We start from the raw sequence: 26,725 nt of genomic DNA, 5'->3' as shown, positions 1-26,725 counted from the left end.
AGCGAAGTTGCTCTACGAAATGTGCGCCCGCCCCCTCTGGGGCGGAGAGACTCAGCCCCTCCCTGTCAGCCGATACCCTGGGACTGACAGTTCCCTAGGGAGCTGGCGGGCCCCAGAGGACCCACGCCTGAACCCGGTGCGACTCGTGGCCTTTGGGCTAGGAGCCATGGACGCCTTCACCCGCTTCACCAACCAGACCCAAGGTCGGGACCGACTCTTCAGGTGAGTCAGGTGCCAGCGGCCTCCGCCCCTTTCTCGCCCTAACTGGGTGCTCCGGTGCCTATTCCCCGGCACCCGAGAAAAAGGAGGTGATAGTCTAGTAGATGGAAGCGGGAAGGACGTTGCCAGCTCCTACGGGGGGAGTTTGGTATCCGAGCCCCTCCTCACCCTAAATTCTACGTGGGTGGGCCCAACGCATCCGCATCCGGTCCTAGCCTCGTGCACGAAAGCCCCAATGCCTGGCACCCTAGCCGCCTCGAGACCGCCTAGGACGTGACACCGGCTGACAGATCCTCCTCCCCTCCTAACTTTGCTCTCCGGGCAAAGAAAGATTGGGTTCTTTCCACTCAACATTCTTCCGAGGGATTTCCTTTATAGAGAAACTTTGGGTTACTATTTGTGGCCAGGGAAGCAAACCACTTGGTGTGGCTTCAAATATCTCTCGTTCTTCTTGTTGTTGTTGTTGCTGTTGTTGTTTGTGAGACAGAGTCTCGCTCTGTCGCCCAGGCTGGAGTGCAGTGGCACGGTCTCGGCTCACTGCAACCTCCTCCTCCCAGGTTCAAGCGATTTTTCTGCCTCAGCCTCCCAAGTAGCTAGGATTACTGGCGTGCACTACCACGCCCGACTACTTTTTGTATTTTTAGTAGAGACGGGATTTTGCCATGTTGGCTAGGCTGGTCTCCAACTCCTGACCTGAGGTGATGTGCCCACCTCGGCTTCCCAAAGTGCTGGGATTACATGCGCGAGCCACCGTGCCCGTTCTCAAATACCTCTTGAAATGTTTGAGTAGAGACAGAAGTTCTCTTCCATTATTGCCCAGTCTGTATCATTGAGATACTGCATGTGGAATAGTTTTGTAAATTGTAAAACAAAATATAGCAGGGATGAGACCACACCAACTGGACTGGGGGAGAAATACAATGGGGAGAAGATCAGAAAGAACTACCTGCACCTCTAAGGTTCATGCTGTGCTACTGAAAATATTAAACAGAGATTGCGTCTCTTTTTCTTTTGGTTCCATAAGAAACAAAGAGAGCTGAGAGACTGTATCTTTAATACACATACAGTACTAGTTCATGATGTTTTAGATATTTGGTTGATTCTTGCTTGATTAAAAAATAGTTACAGTTGCAGTTTTATTTAACAGCTCTTCATTCTCTTCTGGGTGTGCAAGTGCTGATACAAACAGATCAATTAGAATGGCCCCAATAATGAGGCTTTTGGAAGCCATCTTTATACCAGCTATTGTTACCAGTGTTTTGCAACTATGAACTTATTTAACCCTCATCACAACCCTATGAGGTAGGTACTCTAAATATTCTCCCCATTTCAGGTGGAGAAAACCAAGCAGAAGGAGGTTAATAAGTTACCACACGGCAGAACTGAGAGATTCACGTCCACGCAAATGACTCCAGTGCCCACTTAACTACCAAGCTATACTGGCTTTCTCATTAGTTTGATAGGTTTTTTAAATGGTTGCTTTATATACAAGCTTCATTAAATAGAAATTTCATTAAATAGAAACCTGTAATTCCAGTGTACCTAGAATGTACCCTGCAAGGTTTATCAAGGAAGTTGGTTAAAAAAATAATCATTTAGGCCGGGTGCAGTGGCTCACCCCTGTAATCCCAGCACTTTGGGAGGCTGAGGCGGGCGGATCACGAGGTCAGGAGATTGAGACCATCCTGGCTAACATGGTGAAACCTCGTCTCTACTAAAAATACAAAAATTAGCCAGGCATTGAGGCGGGCGCCTGTAGTCCTAGCTACTCGGGAGGCTGAGGCAGTAGAATGGCATGAGCCCGGGAGGCAAAGCTTGCAGTGAGCCAAGATTGCGCCACTGCACTCCAGCCTGGGCGACAGAGCAAGACTCCGTCTAAATAATAATAATAATAATAATCATTTAGGCCAGGTGCAGTGAGTCACACCTGTAATCCCAGCACTTTGGGAGCCTGAGGCAGGCGGATCACGAGGTCAGGAGTTCGGGACCAGCCTGGCCAACATGGTGAAACCCCATCTCTACTAAAAATACAAAAATTAGCTGGGCGTGATGGCCCATGCCTGTAATCCCAGCTACTCAGGAGGCTGAGGCAGGAGAATTGCTTGAACCTGGGAGGCGGAGGTTGCAGTGAGTCAAGAACGCACTACTACCCTTCAGCCTGGGCAACAGAGCAAGACTGTGTCTCGAAAAATAATAATAATAATAATAATAATTTAAGATATGTTTATTCCAAAAGATCTGAGATCTCTAGCATTCATTTCCCAGCCTCCTTGATGATCTGTATAACCTTTATGACCACACTGGCATTCATAAAATAATACCTTGCTTTCTGTGCCAATAATGCTCACGCAAACATGGTGAACGTTCCTAAAACCTGTCGGACTGTAAGAAGCGTGGCAAGCACCAACCCCACAAAGTGACATAGTACAAGAAGGGCAAGGATTCTCTGAATGCCCAGGGAAAGCGCATTATGACAGGAAGCAGAGTGGCTGTGGTGGGCAGACTAAGCCGATTTTCCAGAAAAGGGCTAAAACTACCAAGAAGATTTTGCTAAAGCTTGAGTGTGTTGAGCCCAGTGAAGATCTAAAAGAGTCCTGGCTATTAAAAGATGCCAGCATTTTGAATTGGGAGGAGATAAGAAAAGAAAGGGCCAAGTGATCCAGTTCTAAGTGTCCTCTTTTGTTTTATTATGAAGACAACAAAATATTGAGTTTATGTTCACTTCAAAAATAAATAAACGTAATGTCTTACTGTTGGCCTAATTCCTATTGTTAGACCAAAGCTCAGAAAGGCAGAGTCATTGACATGACCAGCCCTCTAACCAGGAAGCACACTTAAAAAAGAGAAAGCAATTGTTTATGATTCCAGTCTTCTCTTTTTATTTCATTCCTAGTACCAAGTTCACTATTTTAGAAAATGGAAAATGTACCACATTTTTATTGAGAATAATATTTATAGCATAAAGGGATTCAAATGCACTTACAAGACAGTGGGAACCAGGCACCTACTTTATTAGTAGACTGCCAAATGGATTTGGATGTGTGACTATGTGATGTAAAATTTCTCATACGTTTATATTAGTAAGCCATTGTTATTTGTAAGCATGACAATAATCACTTTATTAAATATATAGTATTATTAAGCAGGATTCTGCCTGTATTTTATATAAAATATCAATGACTTTAGAAAGACAACTATGCGGCCGGGCGCGGTGGCTCAAGCCTGTAATCCCAGCACTTTGGGAGGCCAAGACGGGCGGATCACGAGGTCAGGAGATCGAGACCATCCTGGCGAACACGGTGAAACCCTGTCTCTACTAAAAAATACAAAAAAAGTAGCCGGGCGAGGTGGCGGGCGCCTGTAATCCCAGCTACACGGGAGGCTGAGGCAGGAGAATGGCGTAAACCCGGGAGGTGGAGCTTGCAGTGAGCTGAGATCATGCCACTGCACTCCAGCCTGGGCGACAGAGCAAGACTCCGTCTCAAAAAAAAAAAAAAAAAAAAAAAAGAAAGACAACTATGAAAACATATTTATACTAATTTATGTACTGATGTGTATTTGGTCCTTTTGTTTACAAAAAATTAAACAATCTTTAAACTGTGGACTTTTCATTTGGTTCTGGTTTGAGTTTGTGTCGTGTCACATAGATGGTAGATTATGTACATGGTAGAAAAGTTCATTTTAGAAATCTGAAAATCAGGCCAGATTACAGGTAGCTCACGCTTGTAATCCCAGCACTTTGGGAGGTTGAGGCGGGCAGATCACGAGGTCAGGAGATCGAGATCATCCTGGCCAACATGGCAAAACCCCATCTCTACTAAAAATACAAAAATTAGCTGGGCATGGTGGCGCACAGCTGTAATCCCAGCTACTTGGGAGGCTGAGACAGGGGAATTGCTTGAACCCGGGAGGTAGAGGTTGTAGTGGAGCCAAGATCGCACCACAGCACTCCAGCCTAGCGACAGAGCGAGACTCGGTCTAAAAAAAAAAAAAAGAAAGAAATCTACACTGGGGAAGAGAAGGAGTATGGATCTTTGTAGACTTAACATGAGGGAGATGTTGTGCAGTTTCTCACTTTGACTATATCCATTTCTCTGTGCCATTTGCCTTTTGGACGCACATTGGCTGCATTATTGCAGAGTTCATTTTCATTACCTTTGTGTTAAATTTCCATGACATGTTCTACCCTTTGGCTCTCCTGTGGAATGACTGTTGCAGAATTTTGCTTTTGTAAGAGTTGCTACATGAGAAATGGTCTTGGAAATGTTGTCTGTAGGCATGTGTTTCTCTTTCCCTTACTTCATGAATTAAGTTTTATTTGGTTTGTAAATCATTCTTCTCAATTTTTTTTTTTTTTTTTTTTTTTTTTTTTTTTTTTTTTTTTTTTTTTTTTGCATTTCAGAGCCACTCAGTACACATGCATGTTGCTTAGATATTTGTTAGAGCCTAAAGCTGGCAAAGAGAAGGTGGTAATGAAGCTCAAGAAACTGGAGTCCAGTGTGAGCACTGGTCGTAAATGTAAGTACCCTGTTTCTTGAGGGACAGTGGCTCCTGGTTTAGAATTCTCAGCCTCACATCCTGTAATTTGTGGAGTAATTTCTAGGTCATTAATTTCTAGTGCATCAAGTTTATTGATGAAATTGACCAGTAAGACTGTCCTCATGGTACAACAGGTTTGAATGTCTTGCTGCAGACCATTCATAAACACCCTGTTATGTTCACATCTGGTGCTACACCTTGTCTTTCTGCTTAATCATAACCAGTGAGACAGACAACGTGTTAGTTCACCTTTAGTTCTTAGAATCACAGTATGTTTTAGCAGTCTCTGACATGAGCTTCTGCTCCTGTGAGCCCCTTTGTTCTAAACAAGAGTGGAATAGTTATATCCTAGACCACCTGCCTTTTTCCTTTCTTGAGGAGTGCTAGAGGATATATAGGTGGATACATTTTTGTAGCCCATTTGTGAGGTAGGTTTCATGCTAAAGGTAAAAAGTGAAATCAATGTTTTGTGCTTATTTAATTCACTTTAATAATACATCATCATACTGGGAAATCCAGTACTTTTCATAGCAGTTGCCTTTCTGACTCTTTGTTGTTTGATGAAAACCAGATGTTGCTATAGTAGGTTAGCAGAGGCATTAGAATGGAATGTAGAGCATCACATATTGATCAGTTGGTTTTGAGCACCTATGTTATATAGGTATATTCCTGAGCCTTATGGGAGAAGTAAGGTGCTTTAAATAATGACATATAAGATTTAGTGCCAAACTTGTTGGCTGAGGTAGAGGAAAAGAAAGGTGTTTTAGAGGAGGTGGAACTTGAGGTGAGGCTAGAGAGAAGGAAGAAGAGTTTCAAAGGGCATTCTCCTCTAGTAAAGGCTCACAACTGTTCTCAACAAACCATTGTATGGGAGGATCATTGTCAAACTACAAAACTAGTTTGACAGAAGATTTAAATTGTCAAGCAGAGGGATGGGAAGGGTGGGGCGAGCTTTTCTGGATGGCACTGAAGGCCAAGATTAGAAATTCTGTTTAGATTATTTAGAATGTTGGAGCTGAAAGGTCCTTTAGAGGTCACTGGTGTCTTGAGTCCAGAAGGGGCTTATCCAGGGTCATTCAGCCAGTTAGTGCAACAGCCAGAACTGGAACCCAGAATCTATATACTAAAACAGCCATTACATATACTGTTTTACTATTTTATGTTATTTTTGATAACATAATATCAAACATTCTTTTTTTTTTTTTTTTTTTTGAGATGGAGTCTCACTCTGTTGCCTAGGTTGGAGTTGGAGTGCAGTGGCGTGATCTTGGCTCACTGCAACCTCCACTTCCTGGGTTCAAGCAATTCTCCCACTTCAGTCTCCCTAGTAGCTGGGACTACAGGCGTGCGCCAATACACCTGGCTAATTTTTGTTTTGTTTGTTTTATTTTTAGTAGAGACAGGGTTTGACCATGTTGGCCAGGCTGGTCTCAAACTCCTAACCTCAGGTGATCTATGCACATTGGCCACCCAAAGTGCTGGGATTACAGGCATGAGCCACCGTGCCCGGCCCCTTCTGAGATTATAAGTTTTCTGACAGTAGCTACTTCTGAGTGCCTCCTGAGTCTAAGGTATGGTCCTTCAAGGAGAAGTATTTATTTTGCATCCTCCATGATGGTACTATAACTCTTTCTCAGAAGGTGTTCAGCAAGTACCTATTGATTGATGCATCCCTGATGAATTGAATTACATGCTCACATAAGGACATGCCATTGCAATGGTTGATTTAATTCAACTAGGAGCTCTGTGACAATATTAGTAATTGTTCTATCCATTAAATTCTACCATTTCTACTTTATTTTCTTGACAATAGGTAGCCAAAAGGGGTTTGGACCAGAGAAATGGCAAAATGATAATAGTGTTTTTTAAAAAGACAGTCTTTTGTCTGGAAAATAAATAAAATGTAAGGCATCAAACTCTCCAAGAGAGTATTGCATCTGGAGTTCATGTTATCATAGTACCTTCCTTCTAAAGAAGTGTAGCTGGTAAATAATCAGATGTAACTGTCCACACTCATGATTGACCTTGCCTGGAGTATGCCGTCAGTCAACATTAAGGTGTTCATTACAATGAAGGAGATAAATTTAAAGAGTCACTGTTTTTTTTTTTTTTTTTTTTTGCCTTCCAAGATCATTTTAAGTGTCCTTAATGTACTGTAAAATCTTTCTCTTTTTCTGAACAAAGGCTGAGCCTTGAATGACCATCAGTTGTTAAAAACACCAGTGCTAAACTGGGCACACTGGCTCATGCCTATAATCCCAGCTACTCGGGAGGCTGAGGTGGGAGGATTGCTTGAGCCCAGGAGGTTGAGGCTGCTGTGAGCTATGATGGTGCCACTGCACTCCAGCCTGTGTGACAGAGCAAGACCCTGTCTCAACAAAAAACAAAAAACAACGAAAAGCTGGCTCCTCACCCGGATACAGGGATTCTATTTTCCCGTTGTATACTAATGAAATAACTGTTCATTATTGTGGGTTCTACTTGCAGGGTTCAGACTAGGCAATGTGGTACATGCTATACAGGCAACTGAGCAGAGCATTCATGCCACTGATCTGGTACCTCGCTTATGCTTAACATTAGCCAACCTGAACCGTGTGATTTATTTCATCTGTGACACCATCCTCTGGGTGAGGAGCGTAGGTCTCACCTCTGGCATCAACAAAGAGAAATGGCGAACGAGGGCTGCCCACCACTACTGCTTTTCTCTTCTGCTGAGCCTGGTCAGGGATCTGTATGAAATCTCCCTGCAGATGAAACGAGTTACACGTGACAGGGCAAAGAAAGAGAAATCAGCATCCCAGGATCCTCTTGGGTACAGTGTGGCTGATGAGGAAACAGAATGGCTCCAATCCTTTCTACTTCTCTTATTCCGATCTCTGAAGCAGCATCCTCCCTTGCTCCTGGATACGGTGAAGAACCTTTGTGATATCCTGAACCCTTTGGACCAGCTGGGGATCTATAAGTCCAATCCTGGCATCATTGGACTTGGAGGTCTTGTGTCCTCTATAGCAGGCATGATCACTGTGGCATATCCTCAGATGAAGCTGAAGACCCGTTAGGGTGTTTTTAGGCTTGGAACTAGTACCTACTTTAAAAGATGGCCTCTTAGTGGGATAGAAATTTGTATAAGTCAAGGCCATGTCATACTGTGCTTAAGTTCTTGTTCATGTGAGCATTTAACAACCTATGATGTGGGCAGACGTGAGGCCAAAAATGGAAAAGGGAGGAGCATGAAGACTTGTATGTTTTTGGAGTGCTGGAGTGACTTGTGAATTTCTGAATATTTTCCCTTCATCTAACATTGATTGAACATCTCTTATGTGCATAGTGGGAGCTTAGTATTTGCTGAATGAATAAAAATTGAAAGGAAAAAATTTAAAAAGACCCAATCACACTGATCATTTAACACTAATATACAATAACTTTAGGGTTATATGGATCATTGGTTTCACATAATTACAGTACGTCTGGTGCATGGCACTCTCAGATCTAGTAGAGGCTCTGATGTCAGTAGCAGGATGGAGGAGAGCTGGGCTGACAGCCTCTCAACTTGTTGGCCCTTATACCATCACTACACTCATGTCCTTGCTCTGTCCAGAAGTAGAATCAGAAAAGCATCAGGCACCTTCATGGTATAAATTGTGTCTATGGGTGCAGTGAATAAGCAAAAATCAGAAGCAGACAGGAGGGACTTAGAAGAATAGGTAGAGGGTCACAATGGGTGCCTATATGTAGCCTGTGACAGATAAGAAGCTGACAGACAAAAAACAACTAAGGCTAGAGCCTCATTCCTCTGACTCCTATCCAGTGTTCATTCCATGCTCTCCCACTGTCTTCAGAATTGAGTAGAAATGTGATCCCCTCCTGAATCCTGTTTTTTGCTTCTTACTCTCCCATAATTTGGACCTTCCTTGTCCAGTGGTTTATATTCTTTTCTAGAAAAACTAAAACTGGGTGGAGTGTGGTGGCTCACACCTATAATCCCAGCACTTTGGGAGGCTGAAGCAGAAGGATTGCTTGAGGCCAGGAGTTCAAGACCAGCCTGGGCAGTGTAGTGAGACCCTATCTCTACAACAAAGTGTTAAAAAAATTAGCCAGGCATGGTGCCGTATGCCTGTAGTCCCAGTTACTCTGGAGGCTGAAGCAGGAGGATCACTTGAGTCCAGGAGTTCAAGGCTGCAGTGAGCTTCCACCGCACTCCAGCCTGGGTGATAGAGCAAGACCTTGAGTCTTAAAAAAAAAATTATAACAGTATTTAGACTCATCAGCTAGATTGTTTTATTTAAATCCTTCTAACAATTTAGGCAATACTACATTAATTTTCATCAAAATTTATCCAGTCAAAAAAATTTCATGATACTCCAGATGTAACAGGGTCACAATTTTCTATGATAAATCAGACATCTTATTTGTAGGGTGATTGAGGGAGGTGGAAAGCACAGGAGGAAGCCAGTGAAGAGGACACTGGAATGCTGAGTCAATGACATTGACTTGTGTTTCTATCTCCCATCTTGGGTGTGGGTCTTTATAGGTGGTTACAGATCCTTTAGTTTGAGGGAGGTGAGGTAGGGAAATAGGATGCCAACAGGTAGGAGGCTGATGTTAGTCCTCCCAGCAAAGCCGTGTCATTTATCTGAATGGAAGTGAGAAAATAAATATGTACTCAATAAGTTATATTTCCCAGAAATGTGATTGAGATTCTCAAAAAATAGACTCAGATTCTTGGCTGTCTGTTTAACCAATCAAGATATGGAATTTGAGAAATAAAATTTTGGAAATTTTAAAAGACATGAAAGCTACTAGGTCAGGGCAAATAAAAAGCTTAACTATTTTTATTGTCCAGATCCTCTACTGTAATAGATTAATTATGTTCAATAAATTTCTAGACAAAATTGACTTGTGTCTGTGAATATGTTCTGGGAATAGAGAAGAGTTAAACGTAAGGCAATCCAGCAGATAATCCTCAATCAGCCTACACAGTTGGTACAGCGAGCTCTGGGCTGGAAGATCCAGACTGAGGAGGAGGATGGAGAAAGATTAAGATGTAGAGCCTCTGGGTTGAAAGGGACCTCTGAATGAGCTCATCTAGACTGCTGCCATGGAGAGGGTGCTCTACAGTAGCCCTGTCAATGGCTGGCTGGCTTCTGCCTAGATAAGTCTGCGTTGAATTCATGGTGGTATGTTACAGTGGTATCCATCTTAATGGTGTCCTGGTACCTCCCTGTGAATCCTTCTTTCTAACTAATGTTTTCCACCCCAGAGCCTCCACATTCATGAGGGATGCCAAAAATTGAAGTTCTTCATAGGTGTACAGCCCAGCACATTCACAACTGAGCATTGTTGCCTGATAATTCATTTATTCAACAATGAATGTTTGAGTGCCATGCATGGTTTTGGGGATCCACTTGTGAGCAAGATGACCTAGCTCCCTGCTCTCATGTGGTGGAGGGGTAGGGAAAGCAGGTATGGACGGAGAAGGAAAGAAGATAGAAGTCTATGTCCTGCAAGCTACTGCTAGAAAACTAACACTTCTGTCTTCCCTCAGGACTCTCCTAGGCCCTTTCACCACTTCTCACCTCTCACCCACATTCTGCACTCCCAGCTAAAGCAGCCAAAGGACTAGTTGATTTGGCAGAGCTTTCAGGCACAAAGCCCTATGCTCCCTCTGGCCCAAAGCCACTACTCTGAAGGCTGAAAACTGCCCTTTGGCTCAGGTTGCTGTCCAGTCACAGCCTCACAGATAATTTGTGCTGAACCTTGAGGTGAGGGCAGAGGCCACTTCTTTTTTTTTTTTTTTTTTTTTTTTTTGAGTCGGAGTCTGGCTCTGTCGCCCAGGCTGCAGCGCAGTGGCCGGATCTCAGCTCACTGCAAGCTCCGCCTCCCGGGTTTACGCCATTCTCCTGCCTCAGCCTCCCGACTAGCTGGGACTACAGGCGCCCGCCACCTCGCCCGGCTAGTTTTTTGTATTTTTTAGTAGAGACAGGGTTTCACCGTGTTAGCCAGGATGGTCTCGATTTCCTGACCTCGTGATCCACCCGGCTCGGCCTCCCAAAGTGCTGGGATTACAGGCTTGAGCCACCGCGCCCAGCCGAGGCCACTTCTTTAAATACTTTGTCTTCTCTACTGCCTTACATTTGAAAAGCCCAGGTTGGATCAATAAGTATTAAATGTATAGCATATTACTCCTTTGAAGCCTCCATGCTTGACTCCTCCCTTTCCTGCCTTCTCATTCCCTACTTTGTTGCATCACAGATACGTAGTTTATTACCAAGGATCTTTCATAATTCCCCACTCCCATCTCTTTCTTCTCTTGCCCACAGTGTGTGACTTAGAAGAGTCAACAATACATGTAATTCCACCAGCAACAAAGAAAATACGTTTTGTTTTCTTATTGTCCATTTTCACAAAGAGGCCCTTCTTAGTTAATCTGAAAGCTATAGCTTACACCATAGTCCTCCATCATATCTGAAGCCAGGAACTAGAACTTGGGCTTATGCTTGAGTCCTGGCTAAAGAAGGGTTGAGTGGTGCTAGTTCTTTGTTGTCTGGGTGCTATTGATTAGTGATAGAATCTTAGTCAACACTGTCGCTTATCCAGACTTAGGAGAACAAAAATCTACTTGGCTCTCCCACTCTTCATTCTGGTAGCATCTTAGGCCAGGTAAAGTTCAATAAATTTTGTTGAACTCTAAGAAGTGAAAATTCCTCCCTCAAAGGCTATATTGTCAAAAACAACTCCTGGCTCTGTTGCTTCTTCACTGACGGCAATTTATCTCCGTAATCAAAGACGAATACATTCAGATGAACTCTTCTGTGTGGGTTTAAATTTTACTGTTCAACATTCACTCTTGCTAGTAAATAAGAAAAGATGAGAGAAATGGATTGAGAACTGTCCCACAAGACCCTCTACGGAAAAGGAGCCAAAAGATTGCAGAGGTATATAGAACTTTAGAGCTTTTGAGTTTAACGATGTATATCCCTATACCTTCTTTCTGGAAAGCAGACTTTTGTGAATTGAGGGCAGGAACATTATAGAACTGATGCTTCATGGCTCTGGAATACTAAGTCCTCTGAGCCTGGATCTCCTTCAGCTCTGCCACCTACCTCCTTGGTTGCTAAATGTCCTTAGAGAAGTTAGGATATGCCCCAGGAACCCTGGGTCAGATAACCATGACAACTGCTGACCCTGCTTTCTCTTCCTCTCTGCCCTCCTCTAGCTGGGAGGCGTTAGTAGCATTGCCCAAGACTCCCAGGAGTGATAGGAATTGTTTCTGCCTGAGGAGACGCTCTGCAGCCTGGGCTCTGTGAGACTGAGGTGGCGGTCAGCTGCAGTGAGTGTTGGGGTCCTGGGGCACCTGCCTTACCTGGCTTGTTTATGAACATTAAAGGGAAGAAGTTGAAGGTAAGGGCCTCTTGGGAATTTTGCTTCGGATGAAAAGCTCTGCAGGGAAACTACTGAGGGAGAGATTCTGGTATAGATACTCTGTACCAGAAGTATAGAATAGCTATTCTGGGGCTACTGTCTTTTCCAAAACACAGATATGTTTGCTTAGAAATAGAGGAATTGGGTAGGAACAGTGGATCATGCCTTTAATCCCAGCACTGCAGGTGGCCGAGGCAGGTGGATCACTTGAGCCCAGGAGTTCAAGAACAACCTGGGCAACATAGTGGGATCCTGTCTCTACAAAAAAAGAAAAAAAGAAAAAAAAAATAGCCCTGCATAGTGGTGCATGCCTGTAGTCCCAGCTACTTGGGAGGCTGAGGTGGGAGGGTACTTTGATCCCAGGAGATCAAGGCTGCAGTGAGCCATGATTGTATCACCACATTCCATCCTGGGCAACAGATGAAACCTGAAACTTGTTTGTTTATTTTTTTAGAGATGGGGTCTCACTATATTGCCCAGGCTGATCTCAAACTCCTGGGCTCAAGCAATTCTCCCATGTTAGCCTCAGTAGCTGGGATTACAGGTGCTTGCCAATGCACCCAGCTTGAAACTTGTTGTTTTAGTCTCTTTTGGACCCTCATTAAAGAGCCTTAAGACTTTAGCTAAAACTTTTTATCTCTTATGGCTGCCTGCATTTTTTATTTCCTAACCTGAACGCTTTTTTTTTTTTTTTTGAAACGGAGTTTTGCTCTTGTCGCCCAGGCTGGAATACAGTGGCATGATCTCAGCTCATTGCAACCTCTGCCTCCCGGGCTCAAGTGATTCTCCTGCCTCAGCCTCCCAAGTAACTGGATTACAGACGCCCACCACCATGCCTGGCTAATTTTTGTATTTTTAGTAGAGACAGAGTTTCACCATGTTGCCCAGGCTGGTCTCGAACTCCTGACTTCAGGTGATCTACCCACTTTGGCCTCCCAAAGTGCTGGGATTACAGGCCTGAGCCACCGCACCTGGCCTCCTAACCTGAACTCTTATAAGAAACATTATTCTTGGCTTGGCCAAGGTGGGCAGATCACTTGAGGTCAGGAGTTTGAGACCAGCCTGGCCAACATGATGAAACCCCATCTCTACTAAAAATACAAAAATTAGCCGGTATGGTGGCTCATGCCTGTAATCCCAGCACTTTGGGAGGCCGAGGTGAGTGGATCATGAGGTCAGGAGATTGAGACCATCCTGGCTAACACGGTGAAACCCTGTCTCTACTGAAAAAAAAAAAAAAAAAAATTAGCCGGGCGTGGTGGCAGGTGCTTGTAGTCCCAGCTACTTGGGAGGCTGAGGCAGGAGAATGGTGTGAACCCGGGAAGCAGAGCTTGCAGTGAGCGGAGATCATGCCACTGCACTCCAGCCTGCACAACAGTGTGAGACTCCATCTCAAAAGAAAAAAAAAAAACCCGTCTCTACTAAAAATACAAAAAATAAAAATAAAATAAAATTAGCTGGGTGTGGTGGTGGGCACCCCAGCTACTGGGGAGGCTGAGACAGGAGAATCCCTTGAACCCAGGAGGCAGAGGTTGCAGTGAGCTGAGATTGTGCAACTACATTCCAGCCTGGGCGACAGAGCAAGACTCCATTTCAAAAAAAGAAAGAAAGAAAGAAACATCAGTTTTGACAAGTAAGCTATGGAGCAACTCATTCCTATGGGGACCCTAACGAGTGGGGCTATTGTGTGTGACATTCACCCTCCAACCTAATGCCTTCCGTTCAGGGTAAATGGGCCGCCAGGCAGCCTGGGCCTAGTTGGTGGCCAAGAGAGGTAGGGAAGTGACCCAGTGGAGCTCAAGCCTGAGGACTTCTGATGGGACCTGGGACTCTGTTTTGCAGCTTAAAGAGCTAGGATGGCAGTCAACAAAGGCCCCACCTTGCTGGATGGAGACCTTCCTGTAAGTAACTTGGGCTCATCTGTGACAGGGGATGGACAACTGAGGGAGGAGGAAGAAGCAGGGAGGGAAGATGCAGGGGACTTAGAGCAAGATATGCCCAGATTATAATCCTAGTTCATTGACTACCATGGCTTAGTTATTCTTGCCCTCACCACCTTTTGTAGAGGGCAGTTGGAGGATCTGGGAGGGGAAAAAAGATGCTTATTAAAAACTAAGCACCTTGGAAAAAAGGGACAGAAATCCTGGCTTAGGGACAGTGGGGAGTGGAGAGGAAGGGAATAACTATGTTTAAACCCTGATGCAGAAGCCCATGCTCTGTCCACCGCCCAGCTGGATGTGTATTCAGTGCAGAGCCACTGCATTCTTTGTCTCCAGCATCATTCATATGGCAAATGGCACCTCCCGGAGTCAGACGGTGCACAGCCTGTGCTGCTGTGTCGGGGGAAGGGTGGGATATTCCGTGTGTCTGGTGTTCTATCTCTGACCTGGTTTTCACTGTGATTTGAAGTGGTTTGATACTTTTAGGAATGCGTGTTGGCTCCTGGCAAGGCATCTCAGATTTGCACACAGTTCAGATAGTGAAACTTAAAAATTGTGAACCTGTACAATATCCACCTTGCCCAAATTAAGCTTATACTAACTCTTGCACTAGGAATCACTTTGTTTTGTATTGAATCATAGAAGAGAGAGGCATAAAATGGTCAAGTACATAGTGAAGCCATTCTAACAGACGGTGGTTTATTCCCTTCCCAGGATCTCTTTCCCCCTTTGGTTTTGTCTAAAACAACCTCTGAAAGCTCTGTCCAAACTGTTAAAAAGAATGTTTTCACCGGGCGAGGTGGCTCAAGCCTGTAATCCCAGCACTTTGGGAGGCCGAGGTGGGCGGATCACGAGGTCAGGAGATTGAGACCATCCTGGCTAACATGGTGAAACCCTGTCTCTACTAAAAATACAAAAAATTAGCTGGGCGTGGTGGCAGGCACCTGTAGTCCCAGCTACTCGGGAGGCTGAGGCAGGAGAATGGCGTGAACCTGGGAGGCAGAGCTTGCAGTGAGCCGAGATCGCGCCACTGCACTCCAGCCTGGGAGATGTCAAGACTCCGTCTCAAAACAAAAACAAAAACAAAAAAACCCGAAGACATTGTGGGCTGCTCTGTCTTAGTGTACACATAGGTCTCATTGATGGGGATCTTTGAACTCTCCCTCCTACAAACAGAACAGGCCAGGTCTTCACTTCGTGAGCAAAACTATGCCACAGTGTCATATTCAAAGTTACAGAGAGTCTGAGCATCTGAATCTGACCTGGGGAGTTTTTTCTTTTTACTTTAGATATGGAGAATTCTCAACATTCATAAGAACAGACAGAAAAGAACATAATAAGCCCCATGTACCCTTTGTTAGCCCCGAAGACCATGAATTCATGGCCAATCCTGCCTCATCCTCACTTCCATTAATTCCCTCACTTTGTGTTATTTTGAAGATAATCCTAGGCAGGCCATTTCCAACTCGAGTTGGAATCCTGACTCTGCCACTTACCAGCTGTGGGATCTTGGGTAAATCACTTCCCATTTCTGATTGTCAGTCTCCTCATTGACTCAGTGTTGGTGACAGTGCTAACCCCAGAGGATGGCTGTTAGAATTAAGTGAGCTTATGTCACCAAGGCACCCAGATCAGTGCCTGCAGCATAATGGCACCTGACAAATGCTCTTTCCCTCTGCATGCCTAGAATTTGTTCTTTTAATTTTATTTATTTATTTTTTAGATATAGCGTCTTACTCTGTCACCCTGGCTGGAATGCAGTGGCGCCATCATATTTCACTGCGGCCTCGGCCTCCTGGCCTCAGGCAGTCCTCCCACCTCAGCCTCCCCAGTAGCTGGGACTCTGTAGTCCACATGCCATCAAATATTAGCATGGCTAGCTTTTTTCTTTTCTCTTTTTTTTTGTGGCTCAGAGTGTTCTCAAACTCCTGGCTTCAAATGATCCTCCCACCTCAGCCTCCCAAAGTGTTGGGATTACAGGCATGAGCTTCTACACTTAGCCCTAGAATTCATTATTTTACTCAAAGACCAGTGTTTTTTCACTAAGGTTCCTAGGTGACCTAAAGCTTAATTATGTGACTGCTGCCAAAGGTGCATTACTAACAGCACAGCACCCTGGAAATGATCAACGATTGTTCCACTACACCCAGCATGCACAGATCACACCCAGAGTGCTGTCTTTGAGTGTTTTTTGTTTGTTCGTTTTTTTGTTTTTTGAGACAGGGTCTCATTCTGTCATCGAGGCTGTAGTGCAGTGGCATGATTATGGCTCACTACAGCCTCCATCTGCCAGGCTCATGTGATCTTCCCACCTCAGGTTCTTGAGTAGCTGAGACCACAGGCACAGAGCACCATACCTGTTAATTTATTATTATAGTTATTTTTTGGTGAGACACGGTCTCCCTATGTTGCCCAGGCTGGCCTCAAACTCCTAGGCTCAAGCAAGGGTAGTATATTTTTAAGAAAGATAATGTAAAACTGTAGCATGTCCAGGAGAGGGGGTCACCAGACCACAGTGTGAACCATTTGTAAACAAAGTTAGGAACTGGAGCCATTTAACATGATGGAGGTACCTCTAAAGGGAGACATATTTGACTTCAAATATGTGAAGGGCCAACCCATGAATGATGAAATAGGTTTGCTCAGTTTTGTTCCAGAGGGCAGAGTGTGGAACAGGGGGATGGAGGCAAATTTCAGCTCAGCAAAGCTGTCCAACAAGGGACACAGGCCACTTTATGAGGGGGAGAGCTCTCATTCAGGCAGATATTTAAATATAAGTCTTGGCTGGGCACAAAGGCTCATGCCTATAATCTCAGTGATTTGGGAGGCTGAGGCAGAAGGATCACCTGAGGCCAGGAGTTCAAGACCAGCAAGACCCGCCCCCTCTACAAAATAAAAGTATTAGCAAGGCATGGTGTCACATGCCTGTAGTCCCAGCTACTCAGGAGGCACAAGTGTGAGGATTGTTTGAGCTCAGGAGTTGGAGGTTACAGTGAACTATGATGGCACTAATGCACTCCAGCTTGAGCAACAGAGTGAAACCCTGTCTCTAGGAAAATAATAAATAAATAAAAACAAATACAAGTCTACCAGAGAAATGATGGAAAGGATTCTTACCACAAAGTCCCCTGGGGCCTAAGATTCTGTGATTCTGTGCAGTTGGGCAGATCTAAACCTACACATTCTACTAGGCACAGCCCTGACTGTGGTTCATGTATTCAGCTAACATTACTGTGCCATGCTTTAGGCTACACTCTGGGGATACAGAGATGAGTCTACGGGGAGTGAGATGAATACCCATAACCATAGCACGGTGTAATGAATGTGGAGACAGCCAGGGAGGGAGTGGTTTCCGACGCGATGGAGAAGAGTCTGGAAGCTTCACAGGGGAAGTGCTGGTCAAGTGGAGTCTTGAGGGAATGGCACTCTGCCAGGCAGCAAGGGCTATGGGAGGGAAGGTGAGCGTTCTAGGCAGTGGGGCCAGGATACACAGGCGGGGAGGCAGTACCTCAGAAAGACCAGAAAAATGTTTGGAGAAGCCACCAATCAAAGGTGGATTAAAATTCTAGACATTAACAACACTTGCTCTCTACTAGTAGGTATCAGGGGAGTGAGTTGGGGTGGGGGTGGGGGTGATGGGATCTGACTTGGCCCCTGGAGAACAGAGATTGCCTTGGTAGCTCTTCAGAACCTGGATAGTGACCAGGAGGACATGGCCTTGTTTTCCCCATGGGGTCTCCCATGCTCCCATGATTGGGGCATCTAGAGACCTCTTTGGCCTTGGTTCCTCCCAGGTCACTTGGACTCAGGCTAATTGCACCATTGGTCTCCATGACCCTGAGGTCACCTTCCTGGGAGGCTGGAGAGGGAGGTGGGACAACTTGAATGTGTTCCTTCCACACCAGGAGCAGGAGAATGTGCTGCAGCGGGTCCTGCAGCTGCCGGTGGTGAGTGGCACCTGCGAGTGCTTCCAGAAGACCTACACCAGCACTAAGGAAGCCCACCCCCTGGTGGCCTCTGTGTGCAATGCCTATGAGAAGGGCGTGCAGAGCGCCAGTAACTTGGCTGCCTGGAGCATGGAGCCCGTGGTCCGCAGGCTGTCCACCCAGTGTGAGTCCTTGTGGCACTCAGCAGCTGCCTGCTTATTCACTGCCTACCTGCCAGTCTGTCTGTCCGCCTCTCAGTCTGTCTGACTATCTGATAACTTGCTTGTCTGTCTGCTTAACTGCCTACATCCCATTGCATGGTCTTCTTATCTATGGATATAAAGGTATACATACAGATCTCTTTTCATCTATAGATGCCTATCTGTGGCCCAGCTGGCATTTGCCTAGGATAACAATGATGGCCAGAGAATCTGCAGGGGAAGGGAAGGCAGAGCTATGCAGGCAGTGGTGAGGTTGGGGTCCATGGCAGACCAGACACTCACTGTAGCAGCACAGGCAGCAGCAGCAAGAACCAGCAGAGTCTGGCAGAGGCAGAGGCAGCCACACTAGGGGGCCTGGCAGGGCTGGAGGGCATGGAGGGAGGGGAAAGCTGGCTGAGCCCAGCAGCTGATGGTAGCGGCTCATGACGGGTGGGGGCGGCAGAGAGCCACTAGCCAGGGCCCTGGAGGCAGAAGACGGTTCTCTTACAGGCCTTACCAGGTGTGTACCACTCAAATTGTTCTGCCCCATCTGAAAATGTGGCCTCCAAGGCATAGCTCTTGACAGGGCTGAGGGAAATCGCAGTAATGCCAAAAAGCCTAGCACCTTCCACCATCCTAATTACAGAATTATGGGTAGCTGAGGACTCCACACAGCAAACAGGAGAGGACAGATGTAAAGTAGGCCCAGGCCCTGTCCCTGGCTGCAAGCTCCTTAAATAGTTTCCTTGAGTCTCATTCTGCCCAACTGGAAGACAGCTAAGTCATCTGGGCTCTCTGCTGCTCGAGAATTTTGTGAAGAAAAATAAGGTATCTGGAGAAAGAATATATGAAAGAGTATAAAGAACTCTCTTTGAAAGCTGTGGCCCCCAGTGGCCATGGCTGCAGAGCCGATGTCCCGGCCGACCCAGGCAGGATCCCCTTGAAGCAGGTGCATCTCTGATGCAAGCCCACTCTCCAGGGGCAACTCTTTTCCCTTCCCTGCGACCCTCTTCAGACAGCTGACCATCTCAACACCTAGTGGTTAAAAAGAAGAGCATGGACAGCCTGGGGCCTGCACTGGCTGTGCTGGGAGTTTGTCATGTTGAGAGCTAAGCAGGCCCAGCTCCAAGGCCTCACTGCCATCTGCCTTCCTCTCACACCTCTCTTCTCCCTCCTTATGCTCACTCAGAGTCCCCATGTAGGTACCGAGGGAAGAGAAGGAAGGAAAGAACAGTACTTGTTGGTGATTCTTATAGCTCCCATCATTCTTCTTCATAAAAATCCTGCCAGGCAGGCACCATTAATTCACCTTTTACAACGTAGGAAGCAGAGGCTCAGACAGGCTGTGACTTGCTGAGGCCACAGGCTGCTTAGACGTGGTCACTTGGCCTTTTGAGTGCAGGTCTCAGTGACTCCAGAGTTCCCACACAGATGTAAGAAATTGGCCCGGGTCTCGAGGAGCCCCTGCGGACAGGGGCTAAAGAGGGCAAAGGGCCTGGGGCCCAGAGATGCTGGGGAGGCAGCAGGCCTTGGGATTTGAGGGCTCCGAGTCACTTCTTTGGCACAGAGGCCACTGCTAGATTCTCATGGAGACAGACAGCACTCACCCAAACTTGACCCTTTCCTTCCAGTCACAGCTGCCAATGAGCTGGCCTGCCGAGGCTTGGACCACCTGGAGGAAAAGATCCCAGCCCTCCAGTACCCTCCTGAAAAGGTAAGCCCCTTCCCACCTCTTGAAGCCTCCCTGCACTCTGTCGTCACCACCTCTCAGGGAGGAGAGGGCAGGGGCTGCTGATCCCGTGACTGGAAGTCTGTGTCCCATGGTGAGCATCCTCCAAGGCTGGCAGAGGCTGCCTGCTCCCAAGGCCACACCACACAACAGGCTCCTCTTCTCCCCGTGAAGCTAAATGGAGGTGGGGTTTCTGGGACCAGCAGGCACGAGCCCAGAGGCAAACCCAAACAGGAGCTCTGGCGGGTCCCACTGCCTCCGGATACAACACCCTGGGATCTGAGGTTCCACAGTCTGCCCTGGACCACTTGGCGACTACAGCTGCTTAAGATCATGAGTCACACTCATTCAGATCCCAGGAGTGTCATCCCATATCCTCAAGATCCAACATTTTATGGACCATGAGATTGAAAGTCACTTTACCTGGCTACATATTTATTAGGTAGTTGCTATGATAAGGACTCATTTTTGGTGCTTCTGGGGAATAAGCTTCAGTCTCTGACCTCATCTATCTCACTGACCAACTACCCTTCTCACAAACATGTACTGAGGCCTACCCTATGCCCGGGGCCATCACCTATGCTTTATCAAGTACTCTCACTTAATCCTCTTGTCAACCCTCTGGGATAGGGGTTGTTATCTCCATTTTACAGAGAGGAAACCAGTAAGTGGAGACGTGAGAGCAGGTCTGTTCAGCCGTGAGGCCTGTGTCCTTTGCTCCCCATTTTTCCAGATTAAAGGCAACATTTTTGTCACAAAGGCGCTCCCAGGATAACGAAGAAAAAGATAAATTATTTCAATGCAGAACTTGTAGGAAGATCAAGCACACCTATAAATCAATAGAAACGCTGTGTTCTGAGGAAAGGATGAAGGAGATTCCTTGTGAGCATGAGGGTATCAGGACAGGTGGCACCAACGAGGAGTCTTTGGGGTCATCCTCACAGGATGAGAGGGATCTTGACAGGCAGTGATGGGGGTGAAGAAGCCAGGAGATCCAAACGGTTGGCACAAGGAAGGTTGGAGCCCTCTGCCTTTAAAGCCTAGCTTAATTCCAGGTACCCAAATATCAGTACCAGTTCCCTGGGCCTTTAGATGACGCCTTCCTGGGACCTGGGCTCAGGCTACCAGACCCCGAAAGGGTGGCCCTTCCAGGGACTGTAAGACCACATGCCTAACACCCCCACCAACTTCCCCCAGATTGCTTCTGAGCTGAAGGACACCATTTCCACCCGCCTCCGCAGTGCCAGAAACAGCATCAGCATTCCCATCGCAAGCACTTCAGACAAGGTCCTGGGGGCCGCTTTGGCTGGGTGCGAGCTCGCCTGGGGAGTGGCCAGAGACACTGCGGAATTTGCTGCCAACACTCGAGCTGGCCGACTGGCTTCTGGAGGGGCCGACTTGGCCTTGGGCAGCATTGAGAAGGTGGTGGAGTACCTCCTCCCTCCAGACAAGGAAGAGTCAGGTACTTGCCATTCGGAGGCTCGGCCTGGGAGTGAGTTGTCACAGACACTGCCTGGGAATCAGCAGGAGGTAGCAGGGCTCATCCAGCCACTGCTCTGGAATAGGGAAGGCCAGTGGGATTTTCAGATGGATTCATAACATTTACCCTCCTGCCCCCACCCCATCTGTAAAGAGGGAAAGTGAGTTGTGGAACTCACCAGGGAGTTTGTGGTGGAGCTAGAACACCTGCTTTCCAGTCCTAGACATGACCCAGAACTCCCCGGCCCCTCTCTTACTTGTTTTCTCTTCTCCCCCCAAATCCCTACCCAGCCCCTGCTCCTGGACACCAGCAAGCCCAGAAGTCGCCCAAGGCCAAGCCGAGCCTCATGAGCAGGGTTGGGGCTCTGACCAACACCCTCTCTCGACACACCATGCAGACCGTGGCCCGGGCCCTGGAGCAGGGCCACACCCTGGCCATGTGGATCCCAGGAGTGGCGCCCCTGGTGAGTATCTGCCCTGAGCTCTGACTGACCCCGTGCCTGGGAGCCTTGTGGGCCTCTTAGTACCTCCCATCCCCCACCCATTGCCCCTTCCTGTCCTGAGAACATTCTCTCTTCCAACCTGGGCTAGGACTTTAGTTCTAAGGACAAGAGGCCTTGAGAGGGGTAGAGGCATGGCCTTCCAGACCACAGGGAAAGAGAAGGGACAGGATGTTAAGCAAGGGCAGGCCTGCCTTGCTAGAGTGCTCCTGCCCTACCACTCACTTCTATCTCCCCCATTTCCCTCTGAGTCTCCCCCAAGCCCCAGTCTTCATCCCCCCAAGTGGGCCTCTTTCTATGGGTCTTCCCACCTATAAGACAGCAGGACTTCCATCTGCTATGCAAGCACTAGGGACTGTCATCCTTAAATAAACAAAGTACATAACCCATTTTGTCAGGGAGAGTGTACCCAGCACCAATGCACCCAAGGTAAATTTGCCCTTTCTAGGCCCAGGGAGAGTTAACTCCCCACCACTCCCCACCTCCACCTCTCTGTATTTTAGCAGAAATAGGCTGGATTTTTTTCATAAGGAATTTTAGTAAGAAACTAGCGCCAGAAAAGAAAATAAAACAACATTAAAGCATAAAGGTCAGCAAACAAGATTACTACTTTTCAGCCATCTTTTGAGCAGTACTTTTAAAAGCATCATCAGGCCTGGATCATTCATTCAAGAAAGTGTTGCCCCTGCAGGGATACAGGATTAGCAGTTCCCCTCAATCCCCTGCATCAATAATGGCTGAGACTGAGTCACATGCCTGGGCCCGGCCTGCAGTGGGCAGAACCTCACATGCCACCATTCACATGGAATAGAGTGGCATCCCCAAAAGCTGTGTAATAAGGAGGCTCTGTTTGTGGGGCTCCCTAGAGGTTTAGAATGTGCCTCAGGAGACACCAGCCCACTTGCTCAGTCAATTTCTTCCCATGGGACACTCTGGTTCATTGAATTTTTCACTCTTTAGAGATCTGGGAGGAGTATCTACCAAAGCTAACAAACATATATCCTGTGGCCCAGCAATTCCACTCTTAAGTGTATACCCAACAGAAATGAGCACTTAAGTCTCCCAAGACAAGTAAAAATTGTTCAGATCAGCAATATCCTTAGCTAAGAACTGGAAGCAATGATAATGCCCATCAACTGTAGGATGGGTAAGTTATGGGAAATTCGTATGATGGAATATTACACAGAAATGAAAAAGAAGGAACTACTTCCATTTGCAGTAACATAAGTGAAACTTACACCATAATATTTAACTAAAGGAGCTATTAATGAATGAATACACATGATGTGACTCCACTTACATGAAGTTCAAAAATAGGCAAAACGAAGGCATGGTGACAGAGATCAGGATTGTGGTTGCTCTTAGGGGAATATGGACTGAGTGGGGGACACGGAGTCTTTGGGTGTTGAAAATGGTCTATGTCTTGACCTGTGGTGGTTACACAGGTGTGTTCTTATAAAAATTCATAGAGCTTACACTAAAGATGTGTGCACTTTAGTGTATGTAGATTACCATTCAATAAAAAGTTTCAAGAAAAGTCTGCTGGGGCCAAGCCCTGCTCACCACCTGGCCTGGATCCTGGGGGCGAGGGGCTTCGGCTGCTGTGGCTCCCTGGTCATCAGCAGGGGCAGTTGAGCCAGCAATCTGCTGCCATCCTCCCTCAGAGCAGCCTGGCCCAGTGGGGTGCCTCAGTGGCCATGCAGGCGGTGTCCCGGCGGAGGAGTGAAGTGCGGGTGCCCTGGTTGCACAGCCTCGCAGCCGCCCAGGAGGAGGATCATGAGGACCAGACAGACACGGAGGGAGAGGACATGGAGGAGGAGGAAGAATTGGAGACTGAGGAGAACAAGTTCAGTGAGGTGAGGGGGAGAGTGGGAGCCTCAAAGTCGTCCAGTCCACAGAAGTGGTGAGAAGCAGAGGCATAGGGTGAACTCAGGAATTCTGGCCCAGATGCAGGGGCATGGCATGTGTGTGTAACACCTTTTATCCCATCCCCAAATGCCCAGCTGATGAGGGACTTCCATGTCATTCTCTCAGCTGATCCTTGCAACACTCTGTAAATAGGCAGGGCAGAGATTATTGTCACATTTTGCGGAAGAAACAGAGGTTCAGAGAGGGAATGTGACCTGTCCAAGGCCACACTGCTAGTGGCAGAATAAGCCTGAAGTTTTGTAAATTTGGTATTCTCATGCTTTTCCCTTGAGCTCTGGGGCTGGTGAGGAGGGAAGGGTCAGGGGAGTTACTGCAGGAGGCACTGACCCTACTCTGGCCCCCAGGTAGCAGCCGTGCCAGGCCCTCAAGGGCTCCTGGGCGGTGTGGCACATAACCTGCAGAAGGCCCTCCAGACCACCATCTCAGCTGTGACATGGGCACCTGCAGCTGTGCTGGGCATGGCAGGGAGGGTGCTGCACCTCACACCAGCCCCTGCTGTCTCCTCGACCAAGGGGAGGGCCATGTCTCTATCAGATGCCCTGAAGGGCGTTACTGACAATGTGGTGGACACAGTGGTGCATTACGTGCCGGTGAGTACCACCCCTGGCAAACTGTTAGTGTCCCAAGGGGGCCCGGACAGGGCAGATAAAGTAGATTTGACTGAAGGGGATGCAGTCCCCCTCCTTTCCCCTATTCCTCTGGAGACCCCCTTGCAGTCCTCAGTGCCCTGGCAACATTTTGACATACTGGGCCTCTCCCAGCCCCAGGAGTATAGAGGCCCATGGCTCTGGCCTAAAGCCTCTCCCCACGGCCCCTCCCACCTGTTGGTAGAAGAGTCTCCAGCCATTAGTCCTGGGATCCCAGTGCCTCACCTTCACCCCTTTGCTCCCAACTGAAAGGCCGGGCAGGTGCCAGGCAGGTTTGCACGCTGCTGCGCGGGAAGTGGTTGGAGAGACTTCCAGGGCACCCTGAGGGGTGGGCCATGAGTTCCATGGGACAGCAGCAGGCTCCACCCAATTCTATCACCTGTGGCCAATAGGAAAAACCCAGGGGATACCAATGCCATCCCTTTGGGAGCCCCTTTCCAAAGCAAGTTATAGGTTATGCGGGCCTGAGGGGGGCTGGTCAGGGCAGGAAGCACCCTTAGAGCTGGTAAGGGGATGGGTTACTCAGTCACTCTAGCAAGCAGCATGCCAGGGATCTTAGCAGACCTCCTGTTCACCCTGCGCTCGGGCCAGCCCCAGGAAGGTGTACCCATCCCTGGCCAGGTCACTGTGTGGGCTGCAAGGAAGAGTTAGGAAAGCTGATGACCTCCCATTGAGGGTTCCCCTCAGGGAGGCCTAGGGGATCCTGAAACTTTGGGAGGCTTGGCTTGCCTGAGCGGCCACCTGGTCCATGGAGAAGCTCAGAGTGGGTAGGACCTCAGGGCTTTCCCCGGTGCCCCTCCAACTACTGAACCGCTCCCCAGCCTGTGGCCTCCTGACGGCCGCTCCCAGTGAAACAATCGAGGGACCCGGGAAGGGGCGGTGGGTCAGAGGCGCAGGGACCAGGGCCAAGCCAGGACTCTAAGGCGGCTGCCGGGCCCTCAGCTCCCCAGGCTGTCGCTGATGGAGCCCGAGAGCGAATTCCGGGACATCGACAACCCGCCCGCCGAGGTCGAGCGCCGGGAGGCGGAGCGCAGGGCGTCAGGGGCGCCATCCGCCGGCCCGGAGCCCGCCCCGCGCGCCGCACAGCCCCGCCGCAGCCTGCTGAGCGCGCAGAGCCCCGGCGCGCCCCCCGGCCCCGGCCTGGAGGACAAGGTCGCCACGCCCGCAGCGCCGCGCCCGGCCTTCTCGGCCGTGCCCCGCGAGAAGCCGAAGCGCAGGGTCAGTGACAGCTTCTTCCGGCCCAGCGTCATGGAGCCCATCCTGGGCCGCGCGCAGTACAGCCAACTGCGCAAGAAGAGCTGAGTCGCCGCATCTGTCGCCGCACCCCGGGCCGGCGGGTTTCTCTAACAAATAAGCAGAACCCGCACAGCCCAGGCGAGCGTTGCCGCTTTCAAAGTGGTCCCCTGGGGACCCCAGCCTCATCCCGATGATGCTGCCGAGGCACACATTTTTTTTTTTTTAAGCATCCTTTTGGGGCTTCACCCTCAGAGCCAGTTTTTAAGGGACACCAAAGCCGCAGCCTGCTCTGATTCTATGGCTCGGTTTTTACTAAAAGAGTAATTGCCTAACTTGATTTTTCATCTCTTTAACCAAACTTGTGGCCAAAAGACATTTGACCGTTTCCAAAATTCAGATTCTGCCTCTGTGGATATTTGTCATGAATGAGTAACTCCTGTCACCACTGTGAAGGTCCAAACAGAAGATCTTGACACATTCTTAGCACTGAACTGGGAGATCCTCTGATGATCTAGGCTCCCAGCAGACTACTTTTGAAGGGAACAATCAGATGCAAAAGCTCTTGCATGTTTATTTAAAATACTAGTGTCACTTTCTGAGTACTCGCCCCTTCACAGGCTGAGTCCCAGGCCTGTGCTTCATAGAGCCAGCTTCTTGCTCACAGCCACATTTCCATTTGGATCATTACTGCCTGCACCTGCATAGTCACTCTTTTGATGCCCTCCAGATGCTGGGGAACGAAAATGGTGATCATATATAGACTTTATAGCCACAGTTCATCCCCAATCCCATTTTCCAAGGGAAATGTTAATATTTGATAAATCTAGAAAATGCATTCATGGCCGGGCTCGGTGGCTCACGCCTGTAATCCCAGCACTTTGGGAGGCCAAGGCGGGTGGATCACGAGGTCAGGAGATCGAGACCATCCTGGCTAACACGGTGAAACCCCGTCTCTACTA

The 26,725-nt window shown here is 47.9% G+C and overlaps 2 protein-coding genes and 1 pseudogene across 6 annotated transcripts; all 3 read left to right on the top strand.

Moving 5' to 3' along the window:
- The first annotated feature begins 18 nt into the window (after positions 1-18).
- PEX11A (peroxisomal biogenesis factor 11 alpha) lies at positions 19-9,650 on the top strand. 3 transcript variants are annotated; one of them, XM_030930938.1, is made up of 4 exons: positions 97-222; positions 1,367-1,521; positions 4,622-4,737; positions 7,246-9,650. In XM_030930938.1, exons 2-4 carry the CDS (start codon positions 1,487-1,489, stop codon positions 7,815-7,817), a joined length of 723 nt encoding a protein of 240 aa, XP_030786798.1. In that variant the 5' UTR covers positions 97-222; positions 1,367-1,486; the 3' UTR covers positions 7,818-9,650. The 3 variants fall into 3 exon arrangements, with proteins under 3 accessions (XP_030786799.1, XP_030786797.1, XP_030786798.1); XM_030930937.1 differs by lacking the exon at positions 1,367-1,521 and having other exon boundaries at positions 25-222; XM_030930939.1 differs by lacking the exons at positions 1,367-1,521; positions 4,622-4,737 and having other exon boundaries at positions 19-222.
- PLIN1 (perilipin 1) lies at positions 88-26,725 on the top strand. Of its 3 annotated transcripts, none has more exons than XM_030930934.1 (9): positions 88-222; positions 14,023-14,081; positions 18,026-18,230; positions 19,878-19,960; positions 21,173-21,437; positions 21,746-21,918; positions 23,619-23,810; positions 24,228-24,473; positions 25,473-25,832. In XM_030930934.1, exons 2-9 carry the CDS (start codon positions 14,037-14,039, stop codon positions 25,830-25,832), a joined length of 1,569 nt encoding a protein of 522 aa, XP_030786794.1. In that variant the 5' UTR covers positions 88-222; positions 14,023-14,036. The 3 variants fall into 3 exon arrangements, with proteins under 3 accessions (XP_030786794.1, XP_030786795.1, XP_030786796.1); XM_030930935.1 differs by lacking the exon at positions 88-222 and adding an exon at positions 4,617-4,737; XM_030930936.1 differs by lacking the exon at positions 88-222 and having other exon boundaries at positions 14,037-14,081; positions 25,473-26,725.
- LOC115897617 lies at positions 2,338-3,478 on the top strand (annotated as a pseudogene).

The sequence above is a fragment of the Rhinopithecus roxellana genome, chromosome 5 (genome assembly GCF_007565055.1).
Source record: "Rhinopithecus roxellana isolate Shanxi Qingling chromosome 5, ASM756505v1, whole genome shotgun sequence".
NCBI classification, from domain to species: domain Eukaryota; kingdom Metazoa; phylum Chordata; class Mammalia; order Primates; family Cercopithecidae; genus Rhinopithecus; species Rhinopithecus roxellana.
Note: the sequence above shows the minus strand (reverse complement) of the source record. Positions and strands in the feature narration are given on the sequence as shown.

Coding starts and splice junctions, on each gene's coding strand:
- PEX11A (XM_030930937.1), top strand. CDS start 167: ATGGACGCCTTCACCCGCTTCACCAACCAGACCCAAGGTCGGGACCGA. Junction 223..4,621: donor GGTCGGGACCGACTCTTCAG/GTGAGTCAGGTG, acceptor TTTGCATTTCAG/AGCCACTCAGTACACATGCA. Junction 4,738..7,245: donor TGTGAGCACTGGTCGTAAAT/GTAAGTACCCTG, acceptor TTCTACTTGCAG/GGTTCAGACTAGGCAATGTG.
- PLIN1 (XM_030930936.1), top strand. CDS start 14,037: ATGGCAGTCAACAAAGGCCCCACCTTGCTGGATGGAGACCTTCCT. Junction 21,919..23,618: donor TCCCAGGAGTGGCGCCCCTG/GTGAGTATCTGC, acceptor ATCCTCCCTCAG/AGCAGCCTGGCCCAGTGGGG. Junction 24,474..25,472: donor CAGTGGTGCATTACGTGCCG/GTGAGTACCACC, acceptor CCGGGCCCTCAG/CTCCCCAGGCTGTCGCTGAT.